General features: G+C 40.2%; 1 protein-coding gene across 1 annotated transcript in view; it reads right to left on the bottom strand.

The window, feature by feature from the left end:
- Positions 1 to 21,128, bottom strand: part of PRPSAP2 (phosphoribosyl pyrophosphate synthetase associated protein 2) — a 1,165,642-nt gene that overhangs the window by 990,581 nt on the left and 153,933 nt on the right. Inside the window, exon 3 of the mRNA XM_044089586.1 lies at positions 10,465 to 10,567. Coding sequence (XP_043945521.1) covers positions 10,465 to 10,567 — 103 coding nt within the window. The remainder of the gene's footprint in view (positions 1 to 10,464; positions 10,568 to 21,128) is intronic.

Raw genomic sequence — 21,128 nt, 5'->3', positions numbered from 1 at the left:
ATGGTAAGCTCTTACACAACTAATCTAGGTCCTTCTATTCATCTGTTGCAATATTCTTACATGAGTGAGAACAGAATAGCTCATGCAGAAAGGGAGGAGGAAGTGGCAGAAAAACTCAGCAGGAAGCCATGGAGAATGGCCGTGGTGAACCCTGCTCTGGAGTTGGAGATAGAATCCATCTTATAGTGTTTAGTGAAGGTGTGTACAGATGTCCAAGTAGCTGCTTCTAAGACAGAGTTGGTGTCTAGCCCTTTGAGGAATGCCACCGAGGAAGATACTGCCCTTGTAGAGTGAGCTTTGAGTCTGGACGGAGCTTTACCATGGTGGGTATAGCAAAAGGCTATGGATTTGGATATCCAGTTGAAGACTGTCTGAACACAGGCAATCCCAGAGCCCTGGGGTGAAATGACAAACAGTTGGTCTGATTTTTTAAAGTTGGTCTTGTGTAGGCAAAACCTGACTTGTCTGTTTACATACCCTGTTCTAGCAGGTTTTGGTGTGTAGGATCCTCTCGCTATTGTTCTGCAGAGAGGGGAAAAAAAGGTGGGCAGATGAATAGCCCGGTTTAAGAACAATTTAACTATCTTTGGCATGGAGGGATTGGTACAAAGTGAAACTCTGCCCTTGTGGAAGGAAAGGAAAGAGGAGAGGCCATAAGGGCTTGTAATTCTGAAACGTGACTGGTGGAGGTAATAGTCACCAGGAGGACAGTTTTCCAACTACAGGGTTTGAGGGAACTAGAGGAGGCTGGCTCAAAAGGCACCAGAGTCAGTTTCTATAGCACAAAGTACAGGTCCCAGGATGGAGCGAAAGGTCTCCTGGGAGGCCTAATGTGAAGGATGCCTTTAAGGAATTGTTTGGCCTCAAATCAGGAGGCTAAGGGTGGTGAAAGCGGCAGGCAAGTAGAGAGCTGACAGATGTGCTTTTATGGAGGAGTAAGCTAAGCTTGCATTAAGCAATTCACACAGATAAATTAGAACCATAGGGGGATCCGCAGTAAGCAGGTCCTGGTTTCTAGTGAGACAAAGTGAAAAAATCTCTTCCATGTGGAGAGGTAAGACTTTCTGGTATTCGGTTTCCTGGCCTCCTGCAGGACTTTTAGCATATCCTCAGAATAAAGGTGCCTGAAAGGAATCGGGGCTCTATCACCCACAGGGTCAGCTGGTGGGCCTCTGGGGGTGGCTGCATGAGCCATTGTTGTGTGTGAGGAGGTCCACCCTGAGACAACTTGTGGCGATTGTCCTTGGCTAGATGAAAGAGAAGAGGGAACCAAGCTGTCTTAGCCACTAGGGAGTCACCAGCAATATTACTGGCTGGTCCTATTGAATTTTCAGCAGGACTTGGAATGAGTGGAAGACGGGGGAACGTATAAAATAATGTCTCCTTCTAAGATTGATAGGGCATCTACTTTTCATGCCCGAGGATGAGGTTCTCTGGCACAGAAATTTGGAAGTTGTCTGCTCAGGGGGGAGGCAAACATATCTATTTGTGGAATACCCCAGTGGTGGACACCAGGAACACATCCCTGTGAAGCATGCATTCATGGTCTGTGTTCTAGATCTGCTCAGAGTATCTGCCACAGTATTCTGATTAGAAGATATGTAAACCACCTGAAGAGATATTTGTAGTAGGCAGGCTAGATTCCAGCCCTGTAAGGCTAGTCTGCACAGGAGGTAGTCAGTCTTGTCTGTGTGGATGCGAAGCCTTCCTGGTCTCAGAAGGGATAAGAAAGATTGAAGGGCAAGAATTAATGCCTTAATTTCCCTTACATTATGTGGTTTCTCCTCAGAGGATGTCAATTAGCCTTGGACTGCGTGATGGTCTAGGGCTGCTCCCCAGCCTATATCTGATGCATCTGTATACTGTACTTGAGTTGGGGTCAGTGGGAGAATGGGGAAACCTGGATGTATGGACAGATGTTCCCCACCACTGGAGCTCCTTCTTGAGGTAGGGTCGAAGTGGTATTTGAATTCTAGAGGATGGCCATGCCGAGACCATACTGACTTTAGAAACCATTGGAATTGTCCAATATGTAGCCTCACTACAAGAGGCATACGGATGGTAGAGGCCATCAACACAAACATTTGCAGAAACTGTCTTGCAGACAGGAGACTGAGGCGGAGAATTTCTGAGACAAGGGTAGAAATTTCTTGGGCCTTGGTGGGTGGAAAAGACCACCATATCCTTGGTTTGAAACCTGCACCTCAGAAAGACATGGTCTTGGGATGGGACGAGGGAAGAAAGATTTTTGGAAGTTTATAGTGAACCTATGGATGCTAGGAATGTCTGAGGGAGGATGAAGAGGAAGAGTGAAGGGTAAGCATTTTGAAAAAGGGAACTATTAAAAAATAGTTAAGATAGGAGAGGTCTAGGATGGGTCTCCAAGGACCTTCCTTCCTGGAAACTAGGAAAAGGAGTGAATAAAAACCTTCTCCCTCTTGAGCTGGGGGTACAGGCTGAATTGTGCCCTGTTCTAGCAGGTTTTGCAGAACCGGGGGGAAAAAAGAGGTTCCTGTTATTTTGGTGGTTGGGGGATACCCATGAAGGGGGGGTACAGTGTGCCAGATCTATCCCTTTTTTATAATGCTTAGGACCCAGGAGTCTTGAGTGAAGATTTCCCAGGATGGGAGAGAAAGGATACAGTGCAGTGAGAGGGGGAGCATTCCCAGACTGCTTCAGGAGTCTGGATGAAGAACCCGTCCCATCAGAAAAGGGCTGCTTAGCGAGCTGGGAGGAGAAGGAGTAGTAGTAGTGAGCTGGTGAGTTTTTTTGGACCCTTTTTGGGGCTTTGTTTGGTGGGGTCTGGACTGCCTGTGTACAAAGACCTATTCTGCAGAGCAATTCCTAGAGAAATTAGTTATAGGGGAGGCCAAAATGTGTTTTAGATCTTTTAGCTCCTTGCTTTTTCTTGCAGAGATTTGAATAATTCTGCTGAGGGTTTACCAAAAAGGAGCAGAATTGTCCAAGTGGGCATCCATTAGTTTTGCTTTAATATCCCCAGGGAGGGGCTGAAGCCTTAGCCAGGCAAATCTTCTTAAGGCAGAAGATGTTACAGCTCATGACGTGACCTTTACAGCATTACAGCTGCATTTAAATCGAATGCCTGGCTACCTGAAAGGAAGCAGCAAGAAGACAGGATACCAAAGTTTTGTTCTCCAAGTCCGTCATATCTGACGCTAGCTTTGAAATCGGAGACAGGAGTTCCAAATTACACTTGGTCATATGAATCTGGTAGTTTAGTGTTCTGAAAAACAAGGTGGCCGAGGTATAAATTTTCTTACCCAGCCTCTCCAATGGTCTACTATCTTTGTCCAAGCAGACGAGGAAGAAGTTAGTGATCTGGAAGCCTTATCAGAGGCTACTGATATCATGAATATGCCACAGGGGCCTTGAAAAGGAAATTGCAATTCTTAGGAACTTTGCAGTACCTGTCTGGCTTTTTTGGAGCTAGAGGCCAAGAGTCAGGGTGAGTGGAAGTGGATACAAAATATCTAAGAAGGCTGGAATGACAGTTGAAATGGCAGAAGGACTAAGGGGATTACTTAGAGGTCACAGCAACGTTTTTGGACCTCTGACATCTCTGTACTGTCCCACTTAATGATCTCACATCCTATAAATGGTCTCTCAAAAAGAAGTTTCCTCCATAGGAGATTCTGTTCCATTTGAATCTTCCTCAGGGGAAGCGTAGTCTAGAGGTGAGGGGATCTGGGAAGAATAGTCCACAGAATCACTCTCCTCTTCGGATGAAGAGTCATTCTCTAAGGTAGCTTGAGGCCTACGTCTCTTCTGAGGGTTGGTAGGCCAGGCATAATGGGAAGCTGGCTAACCGGAGAGCAGTCTTAGCGTCATGAAGGCCTTAACTCATTCACTCCTATGGAGCTTTGCACTGTAACTGCCAGTATGTGCAGTGTAAACATTTTCACAGAATCAAATTAAGTTCTTACATTTCAAATACATGTTTATGTCTTGAACCACAGGGATTATGAAAGTATAAATGCCAAACTCTTCGGCACAAACTATTTTTATAACGGTAGTATTCTTTATGTTCTAGCTGTTGAACCAAATTTTATAAGTCACACTAAACACAGCAACCATTACATTTGTCGTATTTTGTAAACAACTTACAATATCTCAGCATCCACTCGAGTTACACACACTGTCAGCAGTATTTTATTCATCTAACAGAGCTTTCATATGTAGCTAAGGAGTTCTGTGTTACTTGGTTGTTGAGATATTTAGAAAAATATGGAAATTATATCTACATAAATTAATATCATAAAAACAGTTAATATTCATTTACCTGCACTAGACAGATGTCTATTATCGCAGCTGAGTTTGCTATTGTGGGAGCTTTAAGATGAAATCTTTTAAAACCTTGTACATAGCATGGTTTTGGAATTACCGATGCAAATATGAAGCAATATTCAACGCCTAGAGGAATCAGGAGTTAACTGCAGATGCACCTGTACGCATCAGTCAGATGTAATGAGTTAGAAAGGCCTCGTGTGAAACTCTGCCATTCCTTCTGTAGGTCTGGAGGTGGAGAAACCGGTTTACTTTTTTGTTTCTTCTTTGCAGGGGTATCCATGAGATGCAAAGGAGGAGGGCCAGACATAAGCCTATATTCGACCAAGTCCAAGTCAACATCTTTGTGAACCACAATTGGTGCAATTCCTCTGGGGCCTTCAGACATGAGCCTGGGTTCCCCTGGACATCGGGCTTCTATGTCCGAGTTGTCTCTTTGGACATGAATACATCTGGTACCAAGGTGGCTTGCAAGGCAGGCTCAGTCTGTGGATCCGGTTCCGTGATGGAGCACATCTCCAAGCTCTTGTGCTTCGAGAGAGATGTCCATATTGAGAGGAATAGCTCTGGCTTCGGATTTTTTTTTTGGCCTTACACTTAGGCTCTGCCGTTGGGTCCGAGGAACTTTCCATTGCGCTCTTAGCTAAAAGCTTAAGGTGTTGATTTTCTAAGTAAATAGCGAGGGTCAATAACTGACTTTGAAGGGTCTTGGGCACACAAAACTGACAGACTGAGTAGTTTTTATGGTTGTGTTTGGGCCGAGACAGAAGAAGTGGCACTGAGGATGACTATCCTTATGTGGAACCTGTCTTCCACAGTCATACTTCCCTTTCCTGGATGGCATTAACCTCAGAAAAAGGGCAGCAGTACAAGACAAAAAAAAGGTTCCCCAACGAGGCACTTATCTTTATAGAAGTAAACAATTCCGCCAGTAGAGCCACATCTGGGACTGGCGATCTGACTGGTGACTAAGTTCGAAGGATGGTGTGCACGTACATCTCTTATGGCTGATGTCGGATAGTGGCCTACGTCAGACGTACCACACACCCTAAGGTAGTAAAGACTGATATACTGACATATGTTGGATAGTCTCCTTGGAAGGGAACTCCCTCAAGTAAGAATATAGCAATACATCAACAGGACATTGATGTGATCCAGAGACACAAAACAAACACCTGAAGACTGGATGAACAGAATTGTGATAAGCATCTTTTAAGTCTAGTTTTACCACGCAACTTGAAAGAGGAAGAGGCAAACTGGTTGTGAAGCGACATCATTTTGAATCTGGGCACTATCACAAACAGGTTTAGAAAGAAACACCCAGAACTAGTCTCAAAAGGTTTTCTTTATTTGTGACTAGGGACATCCTTGAATAAAATCCCTTCCCCGCCTGGTAGGAAGGAACTGGTTCTATCACTCCTTAGGACAGCATATGATAAAGAACGGGTGGAAACAAAACTGTCTGATCTGCAGGATGAGGAATGAATCCCTAAAAAGGAGAAATTTCCTCCCACTGCCATCTGTAACCCTGATGAATGACTTTCAGAACCCATTTGTCTGAAAATCTGTTGCCAAATAGAAAAATGGATATTCGGCTTTCTGGAAGAGAGATGGTCAGGGTGGGAGTGCGTCACAAGGTCTCTTGACTTGTCATTTTAGACTTGCTGGAGTGTCCTTGGTTTTGGGAGGCTTGACATTTCTTTTTGGAACCTCCTTTCCACTTCAACATCTGTTTACCTGAATTCTGTTGAGACTATTTGTTCTGTTGGTTTTTATTTATTTTTTTTGCTGAAATTGGAGGAGGAGAAGAGAAAGAAAATCATTTGGACAATTTGGAAAAGGAGGGATGAAAAATCTTGATTCCCTGGATCAGCTTTCTCCTTTCATCATACTTCTGGATCACCTCTGCAGCAGAAGGGTCAAACAGTAAATCGCTATGCAAGGAGAGAATTTAAAATCCCTGTCATCTGGTAGGCCCCAAGAATGCAGCCAGGCAAACCTCCTTACAACTGTATCAGGGGCCATTGCCTGGAAGAAGTATCAGGGTCAATCATACACTGCAAACAATGAGTAGTGACCTTTGCAATAGAAGAAACTTAGTTATTTAATGCAGGATTTTCCTTCACAAGAAAATATTGTAGATAAAACGTTCCTTATACTTTCACAATACGTCAGAATAAACTAACATAAAAGCTTAATTTAAAATTCTGAAATTCAAAGTAGCAGAAGTATACATTCCCGCCCCCATAGTCATCAATATTTTTTCCGCTCTTATTCGAAACAGTAGGATTGGAAAAGTGCTTGGCAGCAGAAGAGTCTATTAAAGCTACAGCTGCTGGATCAGGTTGGGAACAGTATATAAACAATTATGTATAAAGTTCCTCAGTCTTATCTGCCTTTTTAGGGACAGCTGGCTGACCATCAGGAAAAGTGCAGGAATTAAGACGCGGCCTCTAAAGCAGACAGAATATGAAGAAGGAGTGTAGGTTCTGGAAAATCCTTCTGTAACAACTAGTAATTTTGAGGGACCAAGAAACCTCAGTGTTCTCCCACTGGGAAACACTCTAGCAATAGGCTCAAAGAGAAAGTGAAACCCCACAGGGAGAATACGAAACAGCCCTCCAGAGTCTGAATCAGAAATCTAAGGACAAGCCTGAATCAGGAGGAGGCATTCCTCTTTCATTTACCGGAAAAAGTACAGCTGTGTACAATCTTATCACAACAGTAAATGTCCTTTTCTTCACTGTTGCAACATTCTTTACAAAAGGGATTCCCTGCCAAGGATAGCCCAACGCCTGGCCAGTATACTAAAGCCTTAGATTTTACAGATGTCGTGTCACATGTACACTCCCTGCTCAAGGCATAGGGCATAAAAGATGACGTACAGACATACCCAAGAAATGAAAAGCCCCAGGACAGACGGTCATTCCTAGGCACTAGGAGGAACACGTGCATCCAGAAGGAGAGTAAGGGAAAAGGGAAAAGAATTTCAGGCCAAGAAGACAAAAGGAAAAGAGCAAAGCAGAAGGGGGAGGAGTGAGGGAAACAATACTGCAAAAGTGGACATCTACTGTTATGGTAAGATTTTACACAACTGTACTATGTCCTTCCATATCACTATTGCAGTATTCCTTACAAAACGGAGAGTACAAAAACTCAGGAGGACACCTGTGAGAAAGAAGGCACAGCAGAGCCCTCTAGAAATCCATGCAGGACAGCTCTGGCAAAGTCAGTTTATGCTCAGGAAACAACTCATTTGCAATGCTTAGTGAAGGTATGGACAGAAATCCAAGTAGCAGCCTCAAGGATGGTGTGCAAATCCCTAAAAAAGCACCACAGAAAGCAACAGCTCTAGTAGAATGAGCCTTAAACAGAGGTAGAAAAACATTTACCATTTAATGAACTACAAGAAACAGCCTTAGAGATCAGGTAGGATATGGCTTGCTTAGAAACAGCCAAACCCAGAGACCTGGGATGAAAGAAAACAAAGTTACTCAGATTTGCGAATAGCCCTGGTCTTATCCAAACAATATCTGAGCTGTCTATGCTAATCCAAAGTGTAAAGAACCTTCTCACTAGCAGACTGTAGACCAGGAAAAAAGGAGGGCAAATTAATTGTTTAAGAGACAATTCATTAACCACTTTGGGCATAAAAGGATTAGTATGAAGACACCCCCTGTAACTTTGAAAAAAAAACAAAAAAAACAAAAACAAAAAACAAAAAAGGAAGAACAGCCACAACAACCTGGAGTTCAGAAAATTTTACCTGAGTTAAGGGCCAGGAATGGAAGCCGAAGGCTCAAAAGGGCCCCCCCCCCTCCTCCAAGTCAATTTTTAATGCATAGAGAGAGGATGAAACAGGCTTTCTGGGAGGCCAGATATGAAGGACACCTATAAGAAATTGTTTGACCTCAAATCTAGAGGCAAGAGGAGTAAATGGTAGACAAGCAGAAATAGTTTAAAGGTGAGCTTCAACTGATGAATATGGTAACACAAGTGAGACAGAACTGGAGAGATCCCCACAGAAAATGGATCTTTGTTACAAGAAAAGCACCTGACAGAAAATCTCTAATTTGGACAAATATGATTTCCTGGCCTCCTATAGAAACTTAAGCATAGCATCAGAATAAATGTGCATAAAAGGGATCAAAAATAGAAGTGAAACCAAATGAGGCAATTACCTGAAGCATGGCTCAGTAACCAGCACAGAAGGAGCCTTCAGACCGATCAATTATGTCGTTTGGACTGATGGCAGAGAAGTTTTGAGGTATATATATCCATACGTCACTCTTTATACCCTACATCTTGAGCAGGGAGCATAAGTGCAAATTAAGACATCTATAGAATCTAAGGCTTTGGTACAGTGGCCAGGCACTGGGCTACCTTTGACAGGGAATCCCTTTTGTAAAGAATAACAAAACCATGACATGGAAGGACATGCATGCTACAAGGATCAATAAACTGAATTAAACCCTGAGCCAGTCCCAGTAAACTACTCTTATTCAAAGAAATTTGAGTAGACACATGCTTAGTTTTCTGTTCCTTTCAGACAGGAAAAAGTGGGCCAACCACATTGCTTACTGCAGCTGCTGCTTCCCCAGGGATGGGTACAGCATTCTGAAACAGGGGGAACCTTCCCTTCACTCTTCCTAGATCAAAGAGTGTGTTCTCCCTTGCTCGCAGAGGGGATCCCAGCAGCCACTGAGAATGACCAACCCCAAAATCCATACAGTGGCTGTAGGTGCTACACCAGAATAATCCGGGGTAAATATGAGTAGTCTGCAGTACAACAAACGCCACAGCAGAGTCACCCACCTGCGGCTGTGGCAAATTACTAGCCTGTTGTGGTGGCAAAGGCTGTTTGCACAACTTTTTCTTTTTGTGGCTAGAAGGACAGACAGTGGGAGTGACGATCTGTTCCATGGTCAAGTCGAAATAGTTCCTCTATCCTCGGAAAAACAAAATGCCAGCAAAACTACCAGTCCATGAAAGTTGCATTTTTTTCACAGAAGAAGAAAAAAAAAAAAAAGAAACACACTACAAAAGCACTTTCAAAACGCTACAGCAGACACAACCTTAAAATAAACAATCTCTCCACAGAAAATAGTTTATTAGTTACATAACAGTACTTTTAAACTGACAAAACAAGTGTGCCGTTTAAAAGTACGTTACAGTCTTGAGAAAATCCATTAAACACAAACATTCCTAGCTTTAAAATAACTTTCCTGAAGAGGAAATAAAACATTAGTAAAAGGAACCCCCCAAAGGGAACATATCTGCCTAGCTAAGGAAAGCACAAGCCGAATGTCAATCCTTAAAAGCCACAGAGGAGTGTATTCTTCAGCAATAGCAATGCTCTGAAGGACTCACACACAAACTTGTCTTTTAGTCAGCTCAGCTTGAGCTGCTTGACTGTTCGGGCAAGTAGAAGGTGCCCTGATGCTTTGGAAACTGACTGTTATATCCCTGGCAGGATATAACCTATACAGCCTTTCTACTGCAGCAGTGAGCAATATGAAAAACATCTGCAGCAGGTACCATCAGATAACTGCTTCAACTTGGGATCATGCCCAAAACTAAAGGGATGTAAAATTAAATCTCTTGAAGGTCAGGTGAGCACAGCAGTATAAACCACATGGCCATCATCTTAAACATGTACAAAAAAGATCCATTGAATGCTCTTTCACCAATCAACTCCATCAGTGTACAGTGCTGAGACGCAAAAAAGGAATTTGAAATATGAAAGTAATTGCTGAAGCACTATCACCAACTACAGCCTGGGATAGCTTAAGGTTAAAATTACAACAGGCAAAGGTGGAGATTGCTCTACTTCTCAGGCAACAACCCCAGCATGAGATAAGCCTAGATTTCTTCGGAACAGAGTTCCATACTGGACTTGACACCCTCTTTGCAATTAAGGACAATAAAATGATATGAATAGTAGGAGTAAAAAGAAATTGAGGGGTTTAAGTATCAGGCTACAAAGGGACAGTACTCCAGAAGTGAGACTGTCAAGCCAGTACTAAGCAAAAGAAGTACAAATGCACTAGTCAGACACTCCAGAAAAGCTGCAGAAGAAAGGTCTTAAAAGATAATTAATATGAAACACCGACAAAATTTAACACACCTTCATGTTAGTGGTGCTGTAGTAATACTTACTCTGAAATCTGCCTTGCAACTTCTGTGCATACAGGATTGGAATTGGCAGAGAATAATACAAGACCACCTTTGGTTATATTCATGGTAGGCCTGCTATGTGATCCTGTAAGTCGGCAAACAAAAAAAAAAAAAAGTTACAGGAAAGAGTAAAATAAATTGCTTTAAGATAGCTGTTTAACAATGAAGCCTAATGAAAAAAACACTCATGCATTGTTTTACTACTTGTGTAAGATTAAGGAGGGGGAAATGTCAACAGGGCATACACAATTGCACATTTTCTAAGACCTTGGGAAAACAGCTTCATAAAGACAACATAGCATACTAAACAGACAAATTCAAAAAACAAAAACAATTTAGAAATATACTATTCCATGCAAGAACAGTTTGCAAATACACTGACTGAAGAAATCACAGGAATTGAAGGGTAACAGAGTCATATTACCATTTATACCTTGCCAGCAACCATCCTCACTCAGACCAAGCCCCTCCTGTTGAGAAGGGGTAAGCTTATCAAACCAAGAATGAATTTGTGATCACCGCATACAATCACCCAATATTCAGTATGAAGGAAGGAAGATAAAAGTACAACACTGCTTACTATGCAGTGAAGTTTACTCCTGAGGCGTTTACTCAATACACAGAAAGTAAGTTATGTATGGCATTAAGATGAGAATGCTAAAAGGATGCAAGAGTAATATTCAAGCAACTCAGTATACTAAATTAAATATTTACTGGACTATCAATTAAAAGTCCACTGAAGTCTTGTTGAAACTACTTTCATAAAACAGGAACTACTAAAAACAGTGGAACAAGAAGTTGTGCTAGGTGCTATCTAGAATACTGGTGAAGTAAGTATTCAAAAGCAAATCAGAGCCAGCTTTGTGGAAATTAGGACCAGTCTAACTCAGACTACCCAGGTTCAAACAGAGGCCTGGATGCTGGAGGAGTCCACTTGGTGGAGAAATGGAAGCAAAGTAGCCAAAACCTGCAAACTTACTTTAGGGTGGGAGTGGTGATGAAGGTGGTGTGGTCCAAGGCACAGCAGACCCCCCCCCCGAAGATCTTGTATAAGGACTAGGACTGCAGTCATTAAAAGTGCAGCGCACTGTAGCTAGAACTGATACATGCATGCAAAGGAATTGCACTGCAAGATGCATAGTAACAGTCACATGCACCTACAGGTATGGATTAAAGCTTAAAGAAAAATAAACGATTGCCTCTTGAATTACAGTCTCCTGCAACCCCATTCTTAGCCACAGATCATGTGGAGCCAAAGGGCTGGTTCTGAATCAGAGGACACCAGAAGGTTTGCAATCAGTGGTAAAAACAGATAAAATAGAAATGGTAATACGGAAAAGAAATGATAAATGCACTTAGGATTAACTTTAGTGATCTTTTGCTGGGTCATTACTAAAGAATTACAGGCAAATCATAAAGGAAATTCAGATCCTATGTCCCGGCTCAAAAGAATCACCTAGATATAGCAAAGCCTTGCTAAATTTCATGCTACTTGTCAAAAATCAGTTACTAGAAAATGGAAATCAAACTCTAAACCAACTACACCATACCTCTCAACTTCTTAGCACAAGAAATCTGGGTAAAGCCTAAAATGAGGAGAGGGGGGCAAAAAGACAAAAAAATGACAGATTTAAAATATTGATCTTATAAACTTATAAAGTTAAATAGGATTTGTATTGGCATGCATTTTCTGAAGGATATGAAGTGTAAAACAAGTATGAAACAAATGAATGTCATTATTTAGTGACTTCAGTCCTCAGTGATTTGCCAGAAAACCATACATTTTATGAGGAGCAGAACAAAAATCTGGTCGGTTGAGGTATGAACTACACTTGAAGTACTAAACATTGCAAAGGAAATAAAGAACTGGAGTTGGAAGCTTTAGAAAAGGGATGGAGAAAATTACACAGAAATATTTATTTATTGACATTTAATTACCGGGATAAGTCAAACTTAGGAAATTATTTTCAGTGGAAGCCCAGGGAGAAAAGGTATTACAAAAGACTTTAAGAATTAAAATGTTACAGTCCTCAAATTATGCAAAAAATTTTAAATTATACCAAACTAGACATATGAAAACATTGGTAGTTAAAAGTAGATTAAAGTTACATGACAATGATTTAACAGTTAAATTTTAGTGAATTTATAGAAAAATAAAAATAAACTTAAGTTAGTGTAATACATGGAATTTGTAGGAGTACATTCAAAAAAATGAGGGGTAGGAATGAGGTTTAAGAGAAGGCAGGAATTGAGCAAATAAATTTTTTTAAATAAAATGTTATATATATTACATGAAAAATATTAAATTTTTTCTCTTTAATGTATGTGTACCTATGTCACTATTACGATAAATAAACTGCAAGGATACACCACGAGAAATCAAAAAAGTAGATAAATGAAATCTTGCTTTATTCCAATAAGTACATAAAGGTAGGATAAGCGCTTTCGCGTGCGCAGTGCACGCTTCATCAGATCAATTAAACTGTGTTAAAACACTTCTTATATAGTAAACTCTAACCAATTAAAAGCCAAAAATAATTAGCAGAAACTAAATCAATTAATTAGGGCCTTCTCACAACAATCAAACTTCTAAAACTAGACTTAATTTGATTTTGCTAGGCATCTTACATTGTATAAATTCAGAATAAATGCTAGTTAAAAGAGCCTTTTCTTGCTCTAATGCTTGGAGCCACTTTAAACTGCATTCCATAGAGGCCATCAATTTTTTGTCATTGTGGCATGTTCACTTAAAAACAACACTAGATGTTTAGATTATTTTAAACTCATCTATTGAGTATTTAAAGCACCATGTCCCATTATTTTCAGTTTGTCCAAAGACGGCACTCTGTCTCATAATAAACTGTGCCAGTATAGTCACTTCAATATACATGACGAATCTTATAATATGGTACCATTTTTGAATCATATCACCAGAACATGGCACATATTGAAATCTTTTCATACATATTACCTCACAAAGTAACAAAGGCATATGTCTAAGATATTCGTACAATGTAAAAATCATATTATTCTTCTGAGTGTAAGAAATGGATCAAACTAATAAACCATACTGATCAAATATTACAAATTACATACATATCATATTTCAAAATTCTATGTTACCCATCTCATCTTTTACATATATAATAAAACTAAAAGCAGCCATGAGAATCACTATTAAAAATGAATATAAATAAAATCTGACAAATATACAATGCATAATGTAAAATAAACATATCATACCATGTGAAGCCATTACCATCCTTATCCTACTATCTATTTGTTCCTCACTATTAACTATTACTCATTAAAAATCTTTTATTTCTGCTTAGTTTAATTATAAGCCTTGAGAATGTTAGAACATTAACAATAGATGAGAGCAGCCTGCCTATATAGTAATCATATAAGCTCATGATAAACAATACAAAATAGAAAATAGAAAAGCAGAGAATGAAAAAATGTATATATGAATAAATGTCCTATAAAAACTCTACATAATACTATATAATATTGTTCCATCAGCTTATGTTACTGTAGCTGGTACTAAAACTCATTCTAACTATACACAAAATCACATTATTATACCTTAGTTAAGAAATCTATGTGAGGGCTATATTAATTAAATTCAAAACCTTATTTTCATGTAGTTCAACAAACTTTAATATTGTTTACTCTCATAAAGTGCTGTAGATGTTCATGTAACATAATTATACCTTAGTGAGAGACTGAAAACTGTGCAAACATGCTATAAATCCTGCCCTAGTAATATTTAACAACTCTGTGATGCTATCTTTTTTAAAGAATAGGTTTTAAAGACACATAATTATTAATTCCTGGTTCCTTATGTGCTCCGGATCTAAAGATCCAGTCTAGTTCTAGTTTCGCTAAGTGATTGATGTCACTATCTGAAACAGGATTTAGTAAACATTTTCAAAAACATGCACAATGTTTCAGAAAACACCACTCAAGAAACAGTACACTACATACACCTACAGGGTGGGGTGGGAACATCTGTAGTTCCTCTGGTGATACCAGACTTGCAGCTGAACGGCCAATTAAAGAACACGCTGGTCAAATAGCACTTTCATAAAAGGGAATTTGCATGCAATTTAAAGAATTTACCAGGGCAAGTTGTTCCGCAGTTTGGACACAGCTAACAAGGAATTTCCAAATTAGTTCGGAGAAGGAGTTTTTGCAAGACATCTACATTTGCTGAAAAATACTAGAATGTAAATATACTGTGCAATTCTAACCATTGACAAGTTTTCAGACATGATCAGTCATGGAGCCCAATAAGCCTGACCAAACAACCTAGCTTACTCTATTACAGCAGAGTTATACAGCAGATAGTAGGAAGAGTCTACCTTAGCAAAGGTGCATGAAAGAGAATAGATTTGAGAAAAGGGACTGTACAAGCCAATAACTTATGGTTAAATTGTTTTCATTAAAAACACAAAACTTTTAAGCTTTTAAGACAAACCTTAGGAGGATTAAATTTAACATACGCATCAAAAAGAACACCCAGGAGTTTTATCAGAAGTAATATGGTGTAAGTTAGATAACTTACAATAGCAGATGTTTAAATGGATCACTGCTGCAATATTCCTTACTGTTGGACTTTCAGTTCAGGCTCCTTTGGACCCCAACCCTGTCAAAGGAGGGATTTTAGAGGGGACTCTCAAGAAATGAAGGCAAGAGCCATTTGGAGATTGTTAGCAATATAGCTATGGGTTTCAGCCTACTTAGGTGTTCACTTGCAGATTTATACACATTTATTAACATTATATGTTTTTAAACACAAACCTGATGAAGTATTTATTTGGTACGAAAGCAATCTCGGTTAAAAGTGTTTCGCTTACAAGTTACTAATATTTACTCCAACAGATATCTAATGGTAGATCTTTTTGTTAGTCATTCTGTTAATGAGTTGTTTCTTAAAGTTTGGATAAATAGATTAGCCTTAATAAGCTGTTCTTATATTGTACATTTTAATTTGTCTCTAGCTTTTTAATTTTCAGTTCTAATGTAGCACAGTTTCAGTTTACACTACGGTGTTAAGGGGGACTTGGTTAAAGGAACGAGTTTAATGCTTTTATTGCTCTTAACAGAACCACCTTCGGCAACCACACCCTTGCTCCAAATAGCCTGGTTTTATATATAAATAATGAATGCCTTTAATGCTTTTCATTATACTCAACTAGGAAAGCTTGTTTGCATGCTTTAATAAAGGATATTCCATTTTTAACTCAGCTGTGGACTTCCTACTATATTATTTTGAAGTACATATTTTAAAGTTAGATTTTTTAGCAGTGAACTACGTGCATAACATACTTCAAGGAGTAGCTTCTGCTTTTTGACCCAGTATAGGTTGCATACTGGGTTTTCTGAGACTTCGAGAGATGCCACAGATTTTTATTTTTGCAGTTGTACACAAGGTCTTCAGTGTTTTATCTGTTCACTGGTCTCTCGGACTGCAGTGCGTGTTTTTTCCACCACTGGGACTTTAACATGGAAAACTGCAGACTTTTGGACTTGCTGGAGCACCTACCTGGGAGGAGAAGGATGACAGGATTAATGTAGGGAACAGTAATGATGAAGTTCATAACGTGGGCATGAACATTTTTTACTCAAATTAGAAAAAGAACCGAAACCCATGAAAGGGCTATTTGGGAGCAAATTTACATGAAGTTTAGACACGAAGAGACTGCCTAGGGGACTGCGCCTTAACAAGAAGGCAATGTGGAATAGTATGGATGAAACCCTGATGGCTGAATACCTTAACTAATCTTAGCTACAACCTCAAGACTGCTCCTTAAAAATAACCAAGCTAAACAGGAGGCAACTAAAGTTGGAGACAGCTACATTAAATGAAAACCACAAAGACCTTGATGTGAGGCTTGATTCTCTGAGACAGGGTAAAAAAGGTTTGAACAATCCATTAAAGAACAAACTGAATATGATGAAAAGGGATCAGGATGATGTTGAGAGATTTAAGACCAAAAAAATAAAGACAATGGATTTTTTTTTTTTTTACTACAACTATAGACATGGTAACAGGAGATTCACTAGAGGCTACAAAAAAAATACCACCACCAACCCCAGCAGGTTTTTCAAGATGGAAACTGGACAGAGGCATGACACAAATGGAACAAGTTCCCCCACTGCCACAATCTTCACAGATACCCTCGTCTACCAGCAAACCTCGGTGGTCCAAAGAGGGGCAGGGTTACCTAGATCAGAACCCAACCCAGAATCACAGAATGGACCAGGACTGTCAGAGAGATGGTGAAGGAACACATGAACCAGAGCCAACACCAAATCCAGAATAGACAGAACAGATACCAAAGACAGTATTGGCTACCAAGATCAGCATCTGGAACAGAGACCCACACCATCAAGAGGAACATTACCATCAGTACAGACATCAACCACAATACCAACAGGACTAGTATTCAATACCATTACCAGAATCAATGTCAGAGCTCCAGAGGACAATACTATCAGAGTCACCAGGAAGACCACCACTACAATCCCCAGAGACTCCAAAGGGCACAAGAGGAGCTTCAATAACCCCCAACATTAGTCGGAATCCATCTGAAAGAGCAGAAGACCAAGCAATGGACAGGAGCGAGGGAAATTAAATACTTGGGTGAGGCCCAACTACACCACAGGACCCAGAACCCGAGAAACCAGCCATGCTATTAACTCACCCTGTTCTGTGGAATCACCCCTCAAAAAAAAAAAGAACTTACCAACATTGAGATTAGTGTGCTTTCACAAGGATTAACTTTTGTTCCCTACTGCAGGTCTAACAGCACAGGTACTGGTTGATTTAAAATCCTGTGTCAGAAAATTGAATAAGAAAGTTATGTACCATGGAAAATCTGATACCACTGAGAAAAAAAACTATTGAAGAAACAAAACAACCCAGTAATTACTGCTTTCTCTTACAAGATTCTTTTAATTATATATTTTAGTCAGTCTCTAGCCTTTTACCCGTGGTAGTGGTGCTGTGGTAGCGTTGTCGCCTCACAGCAAGACGTTGTCGCGTTCGATTCTCAGCTAGAGTGTCTTCTGTGTGGAGGCATGCATGAATGGGCGTGCCTTCACTGAAGGTTGTACGTTAGGGCTGGCAACTCAGTACGTCAAAATCTACTGCCAATCATTAGCGGACCGGAGTTCCGCTGTGGCGACCCCTAAATGGGATAAGCCGAAAGACGCAACAAAAAAAAGTGTGTCTCTAGCCTTTTAGTTTCAGTTCTATGGTAGCACAGTCTAAGCTTACACTATGATGTTAAGGGGGACTTGGTTAAAGAAATGAGTTTAATGCTTTTATTGCTCTTAACAGAATGACCCTCTGTAACCACTCCCTTGCTCCAAATAAACTGATTTTAATGCTTTTCATTATACGCAACTAGGATCGCTTGTTTGTGTGTTTTAATAAAGGATGTTATTCCATTTTTAACCCAACTGTGGACTACCTACTATTTTATTATTTTGTAGTACGTATTTTAAAAGTTAGAGCATGTGAATGAAATCTCCATAGGTGAAGGTTTCCATTCACTTCAATGTGGTGTGATCTCGGAGTTGATCTATTCAAGTACCGGGTGCAGCCCCCGCTTAAAACAGTTTATTTTGTTGTCCGTTGTGGGTTTTTTTTTTTTTTTTTTTTTTAGGTAGTCGAAATTATGCAACTTCGAACATAATGGTTCGACCATTAGGTGTTCAAAGGTACATAACTTTGACTGATACAGACCCCATATTTTAAAGTTATATTTTTATTAATTAGTGAACTAGGTGCACAACATTTCAAGGAGTGAACGTCACACCCTCCACACTGGAAATTTTCTGCTTGGTTTGAAGAACTTTACTTCAAAATGAATGGGAAGCCTGTTTCAGAAAAGGGGCATTCACCGAGACATGCATCGCTTGGACAGGTCTTATTTATGTTGCAGGCGACAATGAGGACCCTAAATAGAGTGCGTTTGACATTACTTGTTTTGTGAATGCACACCAGGTCTATAAATGTCCATAAATACTGGATAAGAAGATGTTGTGTAGGCCAGGCATAGATTGCTGCTTAGCAGTCTGCTGGAGACCAAGTATATGGAAAAGACATTGGAGGTGGTCCACACAGGACATGCTGACTACATTATGTATTTTTGTGAGAAATCTCTGCAGTGCTCCAGTTACTACATATGTCTGGTCAGGTACATACCAAATGAGGCATTGTACTCAATGATGGTTCTAATGAGGGTACAGTACAATGGGACAATGACATCTTTGTTCCTGGATGCTACACCCTTGCATACAAGTTGCACAACATAGAATGACTTCCTTACTACATCAGGCATATGATGGTCAAAGTCCAAGTCACTGTCTACATGTATGGACCGGAATACAACCCGCAATGGTAAACTATCAACATTGTAATTTGCAATGGCGGCAGTCTTTCCAAGAGAGTTTATGCACCTCTTGGCATAAAGTTTTAGACCAGTGATAAATTTGTGTCCAGGCCTTCTTAGAAGGCAGTTTTGTCATTGGGGGGAATTATATGACCACACCTAGTTTACAACAGTCTGCAAACTTTGTCAGCCAGAAGCATTTTATGTTGATCTTGACTTTAGAGAAGTAGATGCTTAAAAGGAGCAGACCTAGCATAGAGCCCTGAGGATGTGCCATTTAGTGGAGATGAGATCCAAGTTAGGCTAGGGGGGGGTCTATATGTGATCCAGCTGGCTATCCAGTGGATAACATACAAGTCTGTACCCAATTTCATAAGCTTATCTACAATGCCCAAGCAATGTACCGTATCAAATGACTTGGTCGGGCTGAGGTGGACAATATGCACCATTTTGCCTTCATCCACTGCTCTGGTCTCTAAGTCCACCAGGTTGAGTAGGCATGACCTACCCTTAAAGAAACCAAACTGAGGCAGATCCAGTTTCTGTAGATGGTCTATGCTGTTGTCATTTATCATATCCACTATTATTTTCTCTAAGGCCTTAAACATGAAACTAGTCAAGCCAATGGGTCTATAGTTTTAAGTCAGTGGATGACCCACACTTCTGCAGAGGAACAGTTTCAGTCCTCAATTAATTCAACACTAGCTCTGTGTGGAGGCTCAGGTGGAACAATGTTTCTAGAGGACCCAATACATCATGTTTCATGCTATTAAGGCAACAACCTGGAATTTCAAGTCCCATGAATGCAATGTTTTTGGCTTTGCAGAGTGCTTTTAGAACCTGTTCCCTAGTGACAGTTGGGGTGTTATGGTTGGGGTATTTTTTGAGAGATGTCTGGTAGTGAAATCAGGGTAAAATTAGAGCTAAACTTACCAACCACTAGATTAGCTATACTCTTCAGCTCAGGATAGATGGCTCCTTTTACAAATTAGTTTAGCATTACCCTTGAGAGTATGGACATTGCTAAAGAATGCTGTATGACTGCCCTTAACCTTGCAGGCTAAATGTACCTCAAATTTGGCTTTCGCAGACTTAGTGAACAACTCTAGTGGCTAAGGTGGAGAAGGCAGTTTTTGTCTTGCTAGGCACTGCACTTCCTATTTTTGGATAAGGCTTTCTTCCTTATACAAACTATTTATGCTGGTATTCTACAAGTGTGGCTCTCTTTCTGAGATTGTCCTGTGGTCATTTTGGGCAGGTACCATTGCTTCTATGCATCTGTACATATGGCTGTACAGGGACTTTGTGAATGACTCAAAATAGGCAGTGGTGTTCTGTGGGTTTGGTGGAGGACTTAAAATCTTGCCAGGGTGTCACAAACAGGAAGCATGCCTTGGAATAATTCCTAAAAGTTCCAGGATTAGGTGGTGTCCTAAGTTTTATTTTGAAGGAGGCCTCAGTGATCCAATCAGACCATTGAGGACATTAGTTGGTTGAAGGGTGCTTTATTTGAACCAGGTCACGGATGACTGTGCCTATAGTGGGAGTAAGGGCCTGCTGGTCTAGGGTGTTCATGTTGAGAAACTGCAGGAATCTTAGCATATGCATGTTGGGGGCATGTACATTTCCCAATTTATAGAAGGCTAGATGAAGTCAACCATGAGTGTGGTGTTGGGTAGAATGAATAGCGACTCCAGTTTAAGTGGTACGTGTTTCTTGGGTAACAGCAGGAGTCCTGCATCTCACAATGATACAAGACTGATCGTGAGATGTACGTACAGAAGCTCATTGGTGTCATACTACTTGACCAACCTTGAAGTGCGACTTTCTTATATACATTGAAAAACCTCCATATTTTAGTGGAGACTAGAGAAGAATTGTCAGTTCCTACAATAAAGTTAGAAATTGCTATCAACTGAACTTTAATGGTAGGAGGAGGAGCTAGCTCCTTCATTAAAAATTTCTGCCAAAATCTCTAGAACACAGTGTAAGGGCTGAAAAGGGATTGACAAGTTTTTGATGTGGCCAACATATCTCATCTATTTACTCTTGTAGATTTTCCTAGTAGAAGCTTTATGGGAAGATAAAAGTATATGACAGACAAGAGACGAGAGCACAACTATTAACGGAAGTGGAAAAACACACTGTTAGCTTGAGGTTTCAGATATCCGAATGAATCATGCTCGTCTAGTGAGACAGTAGGTCTGGAATCAGATCCAGAATCCAAGGTGGGTAAAGAAG

This window comes from Protopterus annectens, chromosome 12.part0 (genome assembly GCF_019279795.1).
Source record: "Protopterus annectens isolate FY-2018-M chromosome 12.part0, PAN1.0, whole genome shotgun sequence".
NCBI lineage: Eukaryota > Metazoa > Chordata > Ceratodontiformes > Protopteridae > Protopterus > Protopterus annectens.
The sequence above is the reverse complement of the archived record's forward strand: the minus strand, read 5'-3'. Positions and strand labels throughout refer to the sequence as shown.